The sequence below is a fragment of the Scylla paramamosain genome, chromosome 1, assembly GCF_035594125.1.
Source record: "Scylla paramamosain isolate STU-SP2022 chromosome 1, ASM3559412v1, whole genome shotgun sequence".
NCBI classification, from domain to species: domain Eukaryota; kingdom Metazoa; phylum Arthropoda; class Malacostraca; order Decapoda; family Portunidae; genus Scylla; species Scylla paramamosain.
In genome coordinates, this window is record NC_087151.1 from 34882211 (window position 1) to 34897692 (window position 15482).

General features: G+C 37.7%; 2 protein-coding genes and 1 long non-coding RNA gene across 4 annotated transcripts in view; 2 read left to right on the forward strand and 1 right to left on the reverse strand.

Annotated features, from left to right (window-relative positions):
• Nucleotides 1–2475: 2475 nt before the first annotated feature.
• LOC135104662 (5'-deoxynucleotidase HDDC2-like) lies at nucleotides 2476–9400 on the forward strand. Of its 2 annotated transcripts, none has more exons than XM_064012204.1 (4): nucleotides 2476–2632; nucleotides 5434–5558; nucleotides 6281–6452; nucleotides 7489–9400. In XM_064012204.1, the coding sequence occupies exons 1-4, from the start codon at nucleotides 2576–2578 to the stop codon at nucleotides 7705–7707; spliced, it is 573 nt and encodes a 190-aa protein (XP_063868274.1). In that variant the 5' UTR covers nucleotides 2476–2575; the 3' UTR covers nucleotides 7708–9400. The 2 variants fall into 2 exon arrangements, with proteins under 2 accessions (XP_063868274.1, XP_063868269.1); XM_064012199.1 differs by lacking the exon at nucleotides 2476–2632 and adding an exon at nucleotides 2645–2770.
• Nucleotides 6991–13517, reverse strand: LOC135104679 (uncharacterized). The gene is made up of 3 exons (XR_010270486.1): nucleotides 12383–13517; nucleotides 11140–11272; nucleotides 6991–7162 (listed from the first exon to the last, which is right to left on the reverse strand). It is a non-coding gene; the product is annotated as an uncharacterized LOC135104679 (long non-coding RNA).
• Nucleotides 12001–15482, forward strand: part of LOC135104624 (uncharacterized) — a 109963-nt gene continuing 106481 nt past the window's right edge. The window contains exon 1 of the mRNA XM_064012182.1: nucleotides 12001–12134. The gene's annotated coding sequence lies outside the window, so the exon portion shown is untranslated. The remainder of the gene's footprint in view (nucleotides 12135–15482) is intronic.

The window sequence follows — 15482 nt, forward strand, 5'->3', positions numbered from 1 at the left end:
ATATCGCGGCCTCTTTCTCCTTATACCATTCCGGAGTGCTCTTTCGTTCCATCTAATTTTTCCATTAATTAATTCCCACACACTTTACTTCTTTTATCTATCACACTTTTCCATTTTCTCGCATTCCATTCAGTTCCTACTCTGCCTCTTATTCTCACTATCCATTCACGCTCATTTTGATTTCTCCCAACCATTCTCATCCCCCACACAAATCCACTCCTGTCTCATTCTCATGAACGTCTTCCTCCATTTGCTCGCACTTTCATTCCACAGATACACCTTCCCTGCTATTCTTGCATCATCCATTCTCTCAAGCCTAATCTTGTATCTTGTTTTTGTAAGTCTTTTAATTAAAAACTGTGCTTCATCCAATATCACCTCTCAAAGCTTCTACTGCTTTATACCTAGGTGCATTCAGTGTCATCCTTGTTACTCTATTCTGCCCCACTTCTGACTTATCAGTTTCATTTTCATTCCATGTAATTACATCCATACCATACATTATACTCGGCACAACCACACTTCCACACTTCAATCAACACATCTTACTTGCTTGCTCTCATCCTTGCCGCGTTTCCCAGTAGCTCTAACCAATGGTTTGCCATGTTCATCTTTTCATTCTTTGCCTTTTTACACCCATTCAGACTAATCCACATCCCTAAGTACTTGTATTCCTGTGCCTGTTTCAACTCAATCTCTCCAAGTCTCCGTACCACATTATTTTCATCCTCTGATTTATTCACAGTCATTGATTTGCTTTTCTCACTACTAAACCTCACTCTGAAGTCTCTTCCATACCCATCTATAACATCCAACAAACTCTGGAGCTCATCTGCCGATTCACTCATAACCACTACATCATCTGCATAAAAGAGCACTCATAACTTATCATTCCCCACACTTACGAGTACTTCTGTATTCATTCTTCTCATTATGCACAGTCCCAGCAGCTCCATCATCCATTCCCTCCCTGTATTTTCTACTCTTCCATTCCTATTATGCCCAAAATTTAAAGTTGGTATTGAATTATTTTTGCTTTCATTTAGTTTACTATTCAATTTAGTTTTGATTTAGGTGTTGTTAATAGATATAATAATACAAGATTTGCTGGCACCAGTCATGGTTTCTGCCAAATAATTCTGACCTTGCTTTGTATGGTAGCATTTTATCCGGAGGTCTATAAGGCACTAGAAAAAAAAAAAAAAAAACTCTATGACAACCCGATTGAGTTTTATTGAAGTTATCTTCTAAATAACAAATAAGGTTTTTAAAATTATTTTTCTCTCCTTATTCACAATGATATTTTTAGAAATTAGTTCTGTTACCTTGGAGTTATGGGAGCTCCTATACCGGGAACAATGATAACTAATCGGTACATAATAATAAAATTTAAATGAATATGTTATAACAATTTATTGGTGCCTCAGGGGTTTATCTTAATTTTTGTTAGAAAACATACTAACTGTGTAGGTGTTATATTCAGTTGTGTGTGTGTATCATTGGTGTTTGACTCCTACCTTGTCAGAGAACAATTTCCCTAATCTGTTTACATTCTAAATTTTGTTTCCCCCTAAAAAAAAATAAAATAAATAAAAATAAAATAAAATAAAAATAAAAATAAAAAAATAAATAAATAAAATAAAAATAAATAAAATAAAATAAAAATAAAAACAGTAAAAATGATAAAATAAATAATTAAAATAAAATAAAATAAATAAATAACTGTGGACAAAAGTGTCAATTAGACTCTCATACAAATAATTAATACATATAGATACAAAAATGGTTCTTCTCATATGAACAATCTTTAAATAATCCAGGGTTTCTGGCCCTGACGAACGTATCTGCAGACAACGATGTCAATTTGCCTCTGACGGCGAAATCTCTCGCCCAGTCTTATACATATAGGCCGCCGTACATCCCCAGAACTCGTCATCCGCCTAACTATAAGACATAGTTTTGCAGTACCCTTAAGAGTTTAGGTCGTTTCTACATTCATAAATTATTTTTGAACATTTTTGTTAATGGTCTTACGTATTCCTTGATTCTAACACTGGATCTAGATTCTAACAAAGATTTTTTTCTCGAAATACATATTATTATAAGTTCTGGCATATTTTATCTTAATCTACAAAGTTTTGTGATTAAGATTTTTCATGTGAGTGGCCAAGGAGAAACCGGGAATATGGATATTTTCCAGTTGCCTTGTAAACCAAGGGATGTTACTCCGCGGCATCTCCAAATATCAACAACTAATCTAACAATGTGTAGCTTACAATTTCATTTAGTTTTCTTGTTTTAAAGTTTTACTGATTCCAAAAGTATATACAAAATTTTGTTTAGATAACTAAGAAGTACATTTTTATATGCATGACCATTCCTTTAGGCTATAAAAAAATATTTAATGAGTTTGTTATTATTTGGATGGTACAGTCTTTTTTTTTTTTTTTTTTTTTATTGATATTTTGTCCCATGACAACTAACCATCGCAGCCCCTCAAGACCAAGATCAAAATCAGGTATTTGTTTATGTGAACCCTTTGCATTTGATTGTATTACACGCTCTTGCTGGAATAATGGCAGCCAGTCCTGCCAGTTGCCTCGCATTCTTAAAACAAATCGGGCGGTTAAAGGTAAGATATAACATGACCTTGCGTTCAAGTGCATACTGTACAGTTCTTCCACTGGTATTTATTGAGTGTGACCGTCTCACCGGATCGGCTAGATCCTTTCATTATAAACGAATACGTATTTTCATCGGCTATTGTGAGGCGAGTGTTTCCTTAATATTAACGTGGTTAGCATGGTGGCAGTAGTGGAGACGTGGGGTTCCCAGCTGGCTGGGCCGCTTCCGGCAAGTCTGCCTTGCCAGTTGTGTATTCTCCTTGAAATGTTACCATGTCAGGCGAGGAGAGATTAAATGGGAAATTTACAGTTTCAACCAATACTCCCATCCTCTTTATCTCTTTCACTAAAGCCAACAAGCATAAGGGCTTGGTGGAAATGAGGGGTTGTTTGGGTGGGGAAAGCCAAAATGAGGCTATTTTGACATTTCCTGTAAAAATTTAAGGATGAAAAAGCCATATTTCGAAAACGGGGAATTTCAACACTATCCTAACCAAAGTTAACCAACTTAACCTATTCTAACCTAAACTGGGAGGGGTTCAGCCTCCCTCCCCCGCCCACCTTAAGGTCACTAACCTAACAACATTATAATGTAAACCAACATGATGTAACATTTTGTAGCCTCCTACATTTTGTCACTCATCACTACATGCCAACAGTAATTCCTTAATGAAAAATACCTTAAAAAAGAAGTTAAGGGAACTGGCGGTAAACTGCCAGTTCGAGTATCAACAGCCAGCACATGTCTCCCATCTGTAGCCATGGTCTAATTAACACAGCATAGACAGTCACTGGTGCTGCTTCCTCCTCTAAACACATGTGCCTGTTCGTGATTGGCCAACAAATTTCTGTGTGACCTTATTTGCAGCATGTGACCCCATGTCATCGTAGTTTTTAAGATGTGACTCAACTTCGCGTCGCCATCCTGCATGTGCACTATTGAGAACAAACATATGAACACACAGTATCTTATGAGAACCGACTGGAATTGACTTAAGCCTTTGAAATTCTTATCTGAAATTATTATTAATTTCCGACAGGATAAAATGGGATTAGAAATGCTCCAGACAGTGAGGTGTAGACCTTGCGAAGGGCTATAGTTATGTACAGTGTATTGGTTGAAACTGCAGTAATACCAGTAAGGTTAAGTTAGGGGCAACTCAGACCTGCTGGACACACCCCATCTGGCTGGGGACCCATGCCTCCATTACCTTGGTAAATTTTTACTCTTTTACCAGTTTCTCTATTCTGGAAGAAACTATGTTTTCCTGCCTGGTAGTTTTCAGCCTGTTTTTCTAATCATCTGCATGTTACTTTTTCCCCACAAATCATTATTATTTATATTTTGATATTATTATACATATTCACCCATCTCATAGCAAAAAAAACATTGTTTTCAGTGAAGTACTTGGGTCACATATAACACAGTGGTGTGTATCTTTACTGTTGCAAATTGTTTGTTCCTGAGATATTAATTTTTATCAAATTTACCATTAAGGTAGATTAGGTTTAGTTAGGTTAGGTTTAATTAGGTTTAGTTTGTTTTTTTGATAAATTGCTTTTGTGTGTGTGAGGGGGTATATAAGAAAAAATTGATTTGCGATGGAAACAGTTACTTAGATTCAATCAGAGCACATCAAAATCTACCAGAAAAATGTAGTCTCATCTTAAATTGTTGGATGGTTGAAAAATACAAATTTACTCTTTTTTTATACCTCCTGACCCTCATCCCTTCAAAAACTAATGTTTTGCTGTAAAAACAAAAAGCAGATTATTACAAAACAGACTGAAATCTATGGGGATAAAAACTGTTTCATCCTCACAAACAAGCACCACAGCAGTAACACTCACTTGCAGTGTTCCCCCCAAGAGAACTGTGGCTGCCAGCTGGATGCCATGCACCACCACCTAATCCAACCTAATGAGACTAATGTAACTTAACCTAACTAAACTAGTTTAACCCTTAAAATCTGGGTAGCTTCTTGAAATATATCAAATCAGTGTATTCCTACTTGAAATCTTAAGAAACTACATACCATCAGACCAATAATTTTGGCCACACTGCATGCCTCACTGGTCTTTAGACAGCCACCGGATTCAGAGGGTTAATTTAACTAATTAAACTTAATATAATCAGCATCTTACATTATTCACCATGATTTATTTCTCATTAAAACAGTACCATTGCTGTGGCTGTCACTATTGGTACATTTTGTTTGTTTATGAAAAAATTATCACTTGTGCATGCCAATAAGGCATGCACAATAGTAATTCCTAGTCTCTGTGGAAATTCTTTGACATGGAATTAATTCTTTCATTGGGTTATACATAGTCAATGAAAATGCATAATTGTTCACCACACATTAAATGTTGAAAATATACCATGGTTATTTAAACTATGGTATATTTTCATTTTTCATGGTTATTTAAACCATGGTATATTTTCAATATTTAATAGTGTTGTGAACAACTTTGCATTTTCATTGACTATGTATAACCCAATGAAAGAATGAATTCCATGTTTAAAAATTTCCACAGAGACTAGGAATTATTACTGCTATTATTAAAGCCTTACTGGCATGCACAAGTGATATATTTTTTTTTATAAACAAACAAAATGTACCAAGAGTGACAGCCACAGCAATGGTACTGTTTTAATGAGAAATAAATCATGGTGAATAGTGTAAGATGCTGAATAAAACTCACCAGGCTGTATGACAGCATTTCATATAGCTGTTTGTACTTGTGCAGCTGTGATTTATGACTCAGATTTTATAAACTATTTATCATTCCTTTTTTATATTTTCAGCACCTGAAAAGAACTGGTTGGGTTCTTCGCAAAGTGGATGAGCCAGAGACTGTGTCAGGTCACATGTACCGCATGGCAATCATGTCATTTTTGTTTGATGATGATGATGGTGTTGACAGAGACCGGTGAGTCTGTTGTCCAAGTTTTATCTTCTTTCACATTAGTATTATTGTGGCATTTGTATTGAATTTGACAGTGATAAATTATGTCATTGTAGGAATAAGAATTAGGATTATATGAGCCATTTAATCAGAATAGTGAGATTACCGTTTTGGACTTTGATGGGTTTCAACAGAACTGGTATAACTGAAACTTTCTTTAGCATGCTAGTGTAAGGATATGATATATTCATGATGGTTGAATTTGTAGACCCATTTTTACCATTAGTTGCCATTATTTGTGTTAGATATCCATAATATCACATCTATGAACAAAATTTAAATGGGATGAAAGTGAAGTAATGTCAGAGGTTGGCTGTAAATACCAAGCATTACATTTAAAAAAAAATTATCCTCAAAAGAGTATTGATAGTTCTTTTGAAGATTTACATATATATCTTTTGCAGTCTTCCTATTTTCTCTTGTTCTTATATACTTTTTTTTTTTTTTTTAGATTTAAGGACACTGATCAAAGTAATCTTCTTCTTCTTCTTCTTCTTCTTATTATTATTATTATTATTACTAGTTATCTTTTTATTTATTTATTTTTATTTACCAGGTATTTGAAGTATTTATTTCTTTGATGTAAAAGAATACCTACCAAGGTGCAGCAATGGTTTAATAGTTTGCAAGGTTTCTGGTAGAGATAGCAAAGATGTCCTTCTTTAGTGCATTGTCTGTCATTCTAGAGTGATGAAGATGTGCCTTGTGCATGACATGGCTGAGAGCATTGTAGGAGACCTGACGCCACACTGTGGGGTTTCAGATGAGGACAAGCACCAGCGTGAAGTTGCAGCCATAGAGAGTTTTAGGTCTCTAGTCGGGCAAAAGGCTGGAACTGAGATGTATGATCTATTTATGGTAAGTGGAATCACCCGTGACCACATTTTTTTTTTTTTATATGTAGTATTGTGTTTTCTAGCTGTACTGTATAGAAGTAAGATAAAGATTTTGCTGTCCTGTTTCAATTTCTATTGTAGTTAATATTGCTTTTAAGCTCATGCATGCTTGTTATTTTGATTTTCAGTTTATTCCAGCTACCAGTGCCTCTGCACAAGAAACTGCTTTTCCCTGTGTCATTTAGGTAGATTGTTCTTCATCTGTAAGCCCACTGTGTGTGTTACTCTGCTTTGCTAGCTCATGAATAAGGAGTCATATTAAATGAGCCTCTGAGTTACTGGCACTTGTTCAGCCTTGCTCCTTTGTATACTCATAGGCACCATACTTTGTATGGTGCCTAGTCCAGTGAGACAATAATGTAAAACTTCCAGTCACTCTTGTCATTATCAGTGTAATCAGAGATGGATGAAACTGAAATATGAGTTGATGAAAACTGTAAACATGCCAAGCAGCAAAAAATTAGTAAATAGTATACTCAAATATTATGACTGATTACCTGTTGTGTGCTGTAGTGTTGCCAGCTGTATGAGTAATTGGTAAGTGCACATGGTCTAATGGCATACATTTATTAACTGCATGTGGAGTGCTGTGTTTTACATTTCTTATGTTTAGTCATTTTGAGCCATTCCCAGATTGTATTTTTGGCCATACCTCTGCTTGTTCTCAGTGGTCTGTCGATAAAAAAAAGGAAACAAAGATATTGTAAGTGGAAACCCATACATGGGAATATTTCTCTCTTAGAAACAAGGCATAAGATGTAGTTTTTGTTTCAGCAGGTCTCTCTCTTCTGAGGTACTCCTACTTACTGATTAAATTGACATACCTAAGAACAGGTAGTTAGTATTAAAAGGCAAAGTTGAACATTCATAAGGAAAAAAAAAACATGTGCTTATAACATGTCCATGCTGGTAATTATGTATGTGATTATTGTTTGCAATACTAGAAAATATTTGTATTTATATTATTATATTTATAATATTTTTAAATCCATCTCCAGGAATATGAAGAACAGAAGACGAAAGAGGCAAAAGTGGTGAAAGACCTAGACAAGTTTGATATGATTTTACAAGCATTTGAGTATGAAACTGATCAGGAACGACCGGGAACACTGGAGGAATTTTTCAAGTCAACTGAGGGAAAATTCACTCACCCAAAGATAATAAAATTGATAGAACAGCTTTATAAAGAGAGAGGTGAGAAGCTCAAATCTTATTGATGTAAAGCAGTGGGGTAACCTTATTTAAGGAGACTTTCTGGGAGCTTACCTTAGAAATAATTTTGTTAAACATTAAGCAGAATTTTTAATGTGATGGTCAGCAATCTATCTATTTACTAGGGTGAAATTCCTCATAAAATGGAAGGAGATAAAGTGCCTACATGTATGCATTGATATTCACAAACATTCTTCCACATAGTAACCTACAGGACTTGAGGGGAAAGACTGATCCTCATTGATCACATTGTGTGGGGATCAGATTAATTAATTTTGGTATTTTATTGTATCATTTGTACATTACATTGATAACAGGTGAATCACAAGAAAGTACCATAGTAATATATCTTCAGCACTTGTCCCTTTCACTTGTATCTTAAGTTGGTAATGACTATGTTGTCCAACAAGAGCTAGAGGTTCAGGTCGTTGATAGGCACTGAAAAGCAATAGTACAGAGGTTCAATTGCACAGACATTTTCATCCATCAGTTTGCAGTGGTACAGATGCAAACCTCAGTCATTTCCCAGCCTCTAGAGCCATGCTTTTTGTGTCTTCAAGAACTGTGGATCATTGTGAAGATTTCAATCACAGTTCCTTGTACATCTATAGTGGAACCAGAGTAACTTGGTTTTCAGGGTGTTGGCTGTTCCTGTCCCATATTGCTGTCACGTTCACAATCGACAAGCATATGAACACCTCTCTTTTGCTCATACTGTTATCTTTTGCCTTTACTATTCCAAAATTATAAGTTGTTATATATGACTACATGTTTTTTTGAATGGCTTTCAATTTGATGATGGAACAATGACACTATATCTTCTGCTACACTTGGCAACATGTATGAGCCATGTGGTACTGCCATCCCAGTGTCCTTGACATGTGAATCCCCCAGGTTGTGCCCTGTTGGCCATGGTCAGGTCAGGTCACTCCAGGGTTGAGGTGGCAACAGTGTGGAAAGGTACACCCAACACCCCGAGTGCCAAGTTAGTCTGGTTACTCTATAATATATCTACACCTGATGTGGAAGATACATACCATTTTTGTACCCAAGAGGAAATGTAAAAGGAATTGACAACACCAATAATGATTTGTCTAGAGGCCACAAAGCTTTTATTATAGCCTCTTTTATATCCCTCTGCCAGTTCATGCATACATATACCAAGGCTGTCTCCCCAAAAAGCAGGGTAGCCAAGACAAGGCACACAACTATCATATTCACTCTCATTTACACCATTCTCTTAGCCCCTTGACTCCTGACAGAGAAGAGAAAAGTACTTCTGCCCTCAGTTTATGGGGATCAGCCCCACAGCTTCAACAGTGGCTCCTTCATAGCAAGTTTTCTCTCCTACCACACCCAATTGTAACACAACTATGTGAGACTACTGATGTTTGGTGCCTCCCTCAGAGGTTGCAGGGTCTCGTCATTCCTCATGCACTCGCAACTTTCCACTTGCTTCTGTCATGCACGATCATTCTACTGTGCTCTGGTGTTAGTCCTCTTCCCTAAAAGGCCTCCCCAACACCATCCATCCATCCCTTACGTGGCATATGTCACAAGTTCACACCCCTCACAAGTGTGAGAAGTGTGAACTTGCTGCCAATAACTACTAATTTTATGATGTAACATTTTAAAATTACTAATAGCATTAGTGAATTACAAAATAATAAAAGTTACTGTATATTTTGGTGAATAAAATGACTTTCAGATAAGATGACCCCCAAATTTCAGTCAGAATTTAATAGTTTTAGCTGATATCGGTTGTATAATACAACACCCAAACTACCAAACAATCTGTGGTGAAGTTTGGGTCAGTGAGCACCAGATAACTAAGACGGTGATATACCAGTACAGTGAATAAAATACCTCGAATGTATTACCAGTAATAAGGTACCATCATCTTCATGTGCAAAACTAAACCTAAAATAAAATTCCCTCCACTTGTTTTTCTATATTTTTACAAGAAAAGGATGGATGGACGAAAATGCTATAAAATTATGTGCAGTATGATCAGTTTTCCACTTTTCCTAAACAAACAAACCTAGCGTTGCCTGCGTGTGTTGGGTTTTTGGCTGTAATCTATATATCTACAAGAAGCAGAGGCACATAACCTTAGTTCACCCATTTTATCAAAACTTCATGTGGCAGACCCTTAATTATGAGCTGATTTCTCTGCTCTCCTGCCTCTTGAGTTTTTGAGTGTAGCCCTTGATATATTAAAATGGTTAATGAGTCATTTATTAAATGTCTTCTTAGTTACTCGTTGAATAACCATCACAAAATGACACTCGTTTCAGTCAAGCCAAGAGGATTCCAGGCAGTTAATAATAATAATAATAATAATAATAATAAATACTAGGTGGTTTTGATCAGGGTCATTTGGCCTAATATTTATCTTGTACTCAAATTATTCTGCGGACGCATGGGAACGCTCCAAGAATCACTAGGGGCCCGTGGACGATGCTTTAAAAAAAACTGCTATATCATGATCTTCCTGCTGCTTTGTTCTCAGCCAAGTGGGTTTATTTAACTCTTTTCTATCTGTTCCAATTCAATTAAAACTTGGAGTAAGCTGCAGAAGTGTCTGATTGCAAAATCTGAAGTGCAAGAAATCCGTTTTGTCTCAGCATCACCTTGGGACACAAGGCATAATATTGCCTCTTTAGATGTGCACAGATTGTCCAGCCATCTCTCTCTCTCTCTCTCTCTCTCTCTCTCAGTATGATATAATTTCATCCGAGCAGGAATGTCGTCATTTTCACCATATTAACGCAACTTATTAGTGTTTGACGCCATTTGTTAAGGTAACATTTTATCAATGATACTCTAAAAAGAAGAAAAAAATACTACACGTAAAAAAAAAATAATAAATAAATAAATAACCATTCCTTTTCCGTGTAATTTTTGTGCCATAATTTTCCTCTGGTGTTTTCCCGCTATATTCGTTATCTGTATCCTTTTCTTTTTATCATGTATAATTTTTCGTGTCTTTTTTCCTCTTACAATCGTTAGGTACTCTCAAATCCCTTGCCAGACCTGGATAGGTATCGGAACACATATCAAACGGTGATTGACTCGTGTCTTTTCCATCGAGCTGGTGACAGTGATTAATGGCTCATCTCATGAAATTTTCATATCAAAATTCGTCAAATTCATAGTCAAGATCTTAAAAAAAAAAAAAGTGTAACGTTAAGGAAATTTTATAACAGATACTTCGATTGAGCTACCGTGATGCGGCCTCAAAACCTGAGGGTGAGGTAATGGAGATGATTGGTGAGGGTAAATAACAGTGAAGGAAGGAGTGGTAGATCTGATGGTAGTGGAAATGGTAGATATAATAATGGTGAGAAAAGTGCTTGTTGTGGTGGTAGGTTGATGTGGTGAGGCGGTGATGGAAAGGGGCAAGGTTAAGTTGGGGGGTGAGGGTAGTAAATTACCTATTTAACAGGAACTAGTGGTAGGGGCGGTGACTCGCGACTAAGGGAAGTCCATCTTTCTGTGTCCAGGTAGGCGCAGGCGCACCAGGCTTGCCAACCTTGCCGCCCTCTCTGTTGTCTCTTCCATCCATTCCTAGGGTTTATTGGCTTCTTTCAGTAAGGTTTATTCTTCTGTCAAGAACTGATGGCCTGGTATTACCCAGAACTTTAACTCTTTGCTCATGAATTAGCTCAAAATCATCACATACTAAAGAACCACGAAATATGGCAGAAATTAGCAATGCAATTTTATCTTCCTATTAAAATTTAGAATTCGTAACATATTTAATTTAATCACATACCGTGCACATTGACATTTGTTTTCATATTATGAATAACAGTAGGGATGGAACAGATGTGAGAATTAACGCTAGCTGGCAACTAGAGATGTGAACTCCTTACTGTATTAAATTAGTGACATGATTATAGTTCTGTCTTCTAAAGCCTGAGTTACTTTTTGAACTACGGCTCTCTACGTAACGCACTGAATTCTTTAGAAATGCAGGATAGCTGACGGGATAATTTTGAACAGCAAGTACCCGCAATGGAAACTCAAGGGCTGAACGGTTGGCAAGGCTGTCAATTAGAATTCCGAGGCAGGTGTGTTCCTCAGTCAGTGTAACTTGTGCCGTGTGTGGCTATGGCGGTGGGGACGTGCTAGTGGTGCGAAACGGTGGTATTTGTTGTTTATAACGCACGGAAAGTTCTCACCATGAGCATATTAAAGCGAGGAATGATCTTTATCACCTTCTTCGGGTGTTGCTTCGCCATAGCTCTAACGGCAGCAGCTATGAGCACCAAGTTCTGGCTGGAGGCAGAAGCAATCCAGAGGAGGATAAACCCTGACAAAACGCTGGAGGTGCGGCCCAATTCCACGGGACATGTAAACTTCGGATTGTTCAAGGGCAGGAAGTCCCTCAACGTGGGTTTCGGGACCAGACTTCATCACTTTGACAGTAAGTACAAATTCACGGAGACTCCAATGCCTTCAGGGACACTGGCTGTGCTGCCACTGCTGTCTTGTGATGGTGGGCTGATACTGAAGTTCAGGGTGAGTACCAAGCACACGTCTTGGTGGAAAGGCTTATAGAAATCGTACTATTGGATCAGGTGATGTCGAGTGCATGGACGAAGGTTAGAAGCTCTGGGTAAGGGGATGGATTGAGTCAGCTGCCCTTCCCCGCCTAGACCCGCCCCGCCTTACCCTGTTCGTGTTGTGGTGAGTAGGCGTCAGTGACCGACTGACATGAACCCTCCACCATGGTTTCCTCTGCGTTAGATATTGATTATTTCCTTTCTGGCTACCCCTCTCACCGTCTAACCCTTACTGAGGTGTAAGGTGTGCTCCTGCTTACTGACTCTTGGCACGAACATGTTAATCCTCTGGCAACATGAGTATTGGTGAGGCTTGCTGGTGTCTCACGTTCATGTCCGTGTTTAGATGTTTATGTAACATTCGTGATACAGTTGTCAGTGGGCCTCGAAATAAGTGATCTGCTTATCCGAGGATAAGTTTGGTTGATCTTGGCTCATGTGTGTCGCCCCGTGCCGTGGCATATCGTGCTGGCTCTTCGGTGTCTGTGTGGGGGCGATGGGACTGCTCCAGATAGTATATACCATTTTCGAGTCGATATAATTGATGTGAGGGGATTGGTTGATAATGATGATTCCATAGTCCCGGTTGCAAAATAGATAGAAGGAAAACAGACTAGCTGTTGCCCTTTTCCATTCATCAATTCAGTTTCTAATTAAAAATGAAGACTAACTTCAGAAGTAAATGAGTTTTGACATGAAAGGAAGCGCAAATCAGTCAGGATTCATAGCGATCCATTCAGGTTCATTTGAGGTTATAGAAAGAACAAGATTGAGTTCTTAAAGTGACATGTAGTACCTGGTATGTGATAGGAAACTTAAGGAAAGGTTTGATTATCTTCAGTTTTAGTCCAGAGCTTGGTGTATAGGAGGTGGCCTGGCTATTGTCTTTAGTGTATGTAAGCAAGAGATGGAGAGTAAAGAAATATTACATAAGCGCAACTTATTAGACTACAAAACACTTTGATAGTAGTTTCTGGAAACCTTCACCGAACTTGCCATCTCCTTGTTTTACTTTGTTGTATAAGTGAGAATGTAACCTGCTATGACAAACACACATGACCCAGACTGTAATACTGTATTGTTGCAGAAAGTGGTGGAGTTCGTTTCTGGTGAGATGTTTTAGAGGCTGGTCTGTTTTTCTATAACCAGCCTTGAAGAAAAGTACGGATAGTGCAGTTGTCGGCTAGGGATTTAGGGAAAAATGACTTTGCGAGGAATGATAGCCTGCCTTAATTACTAATACTATAAAATAAATTACTACTACTACTACTACTACTACTACTACTAACAATAATCATATATTAATAATGGTGTTAATAATAATAATAATAATAATAATAATAATAATAATAATAACAATAATGATAATAATAATGATAGTGTGTGATAGAATCTTTTTATCTCATCAACATGAAATGACATCAAAAAGATATAGTGAGACTGACAGCAGAATATAAGTAAATTAAATATTAACAAATAAATAATAAATAGATAAATGAATAAATAAAATAAATAATAATGAATAAAAAATAAAAAGGTACCTTTGTCAACCTCTTCGCCCTGCGAAAAGAGAAAGTTCTTGGAGAAGGATCGCCACTTGGCCCTCGTAACTGTAACACGAAACACAAGCATGGATTCTAGACTCGTCTCTCTCTCTCTCTCTCTCTCTCTCTCTCTCTCTCTCTCTCTCTCTCTCTCTCTCTCTCTCTCTCTCTCTCTCTCAAGCCACTGCATATTATGATCTATCGTCTCGTCTTCTCAGTAACTTACAAATGGTAATAACGGTTGCTGATTCTTCCTATTGTTTATTGTTCATTTACTGAGTGGTCATTCGTGTCATATTGCTGCAACATATTTTTCCATTTTGGCGTTCGTGTGTTGTTACCCCATCTCATGCTGTTATGGGGTATACAGTTTTCCTTGTTAAGCTGAATGGAGTTGCCTGAATAGGTGACCTTTTAGATATAAAGCGGGGACTAAGTGGGGGAGGGCAGCATGCTGGCTGCCTTGCTTCCGCATTCCACGTGAGTGGCGGCTGTAGGCATGTAGCGAAGGAAGCGTTGCAGGCTGGATATGACGAAACTGTCTCCTTGGTTATCTATTTCATACCAGTCATGAACGGAATGACCGTATAATAGTTATGGTGATGATGCGTAGAAATGAGTAATAATATTTCTAATATTGATAATCACAATAGCAATTATCATAATAAAAATGCTAATGATAAAACTGCTACATGTGCGCGATGAAAATGCTAATCCTAATGAGAACTAACAATGACAATAATAAGTAACTGGGGCTCGATACCTCCGTGGTACAATGTAAAAAGAAAAAAAAATTGATAATGTATATATCTTTCGAAAATTATGTAAAATGTTAAAAATTGTTTACACACACACACACACACACACACACACACACACACACACACACACACACACACACACACACACACACACACACACACACACGTATTCATCATTATTACCGCAAGGATGATGCTAATAGAATAATGGTTGTTGTCTGCTTGCCTCTTTTGCTGGGAGAGTCACGTCCCGACTGTGGCTTGGGTAATTGCAATTCCTAAGACAAAGTCCTGCCGTTGGTCGGTTTAACTTAGCCATCCTTGGTGTACTGGCGGCTGAATTAATCATCTCCTACAGACATCGTGTTCCGCTCGACAAGCTACGGGAGTGGCAGGGTGGATGAAGAGGTGAGTTGGCGAGAGGCCAGGTGTCTGTCTTGGCCAGGATTCGAACCCAAAATCAAATTGGGCCACAATGGATCGACAACCACGAACTGTAGCCACATAAAACTACGACTAAACATATTCAGCTGATGCTGTTGTGGAATGTTACCTGCTATGTTAGTTAATTCTAGGAATAATTTTCAAGTCTTCAGAAAAAAAAAAAAGAGAACAAGGTCAGGAACTCCTAGAAAGATCACTATATGAAAAAAAATACATGGTGAAGCCGGCTACTTTGTGTGTAGGCAAAATAAGGCCATCCTGAGTGGCGGGGATGATTGTGGTGTCAGGCTCCATCACGAACGAGTCTTGCGGGATCAGATGGTGCTTCTGATGACCTGTTGACCGACTTACATAGGGATGCTCTCGCACTGCTTGTTTAGGTACTATTTATGAGAGGGAAGGGATGGCGGAAAGAAGGTAAACAGAGAGTAGCGTCAGTCACGCAGTGCCTGCAGTACAC

What these genes read in the sequence shown, in the direction of transcription:
- LOC135104662 (XM_064012199.1), top strand. Translation starts at nt 2,645, where the DNA reads ATGACCTTGCGTTCAAGTGCATACTGTACAGTTCTTCCACTGGTATTT. An exon ending in TTTTCATCGGCTATTGTGAG is followed by an intron (nt 2,771 to 5,433) that starts GCGAGTGTTTCC and finishes TTATATTTTCAG; the next exon opens with CACCTGAAAAGAACTGGTTG. An exon ending in AGATGTATGATCTATTTATG is followed by an intron (nt 6,453 to 7,488) that starts GTAAGTGGAATC and finishes ATCCATCTCCAG; the next exon opens with GAATATGAAGAACAGAAGAC.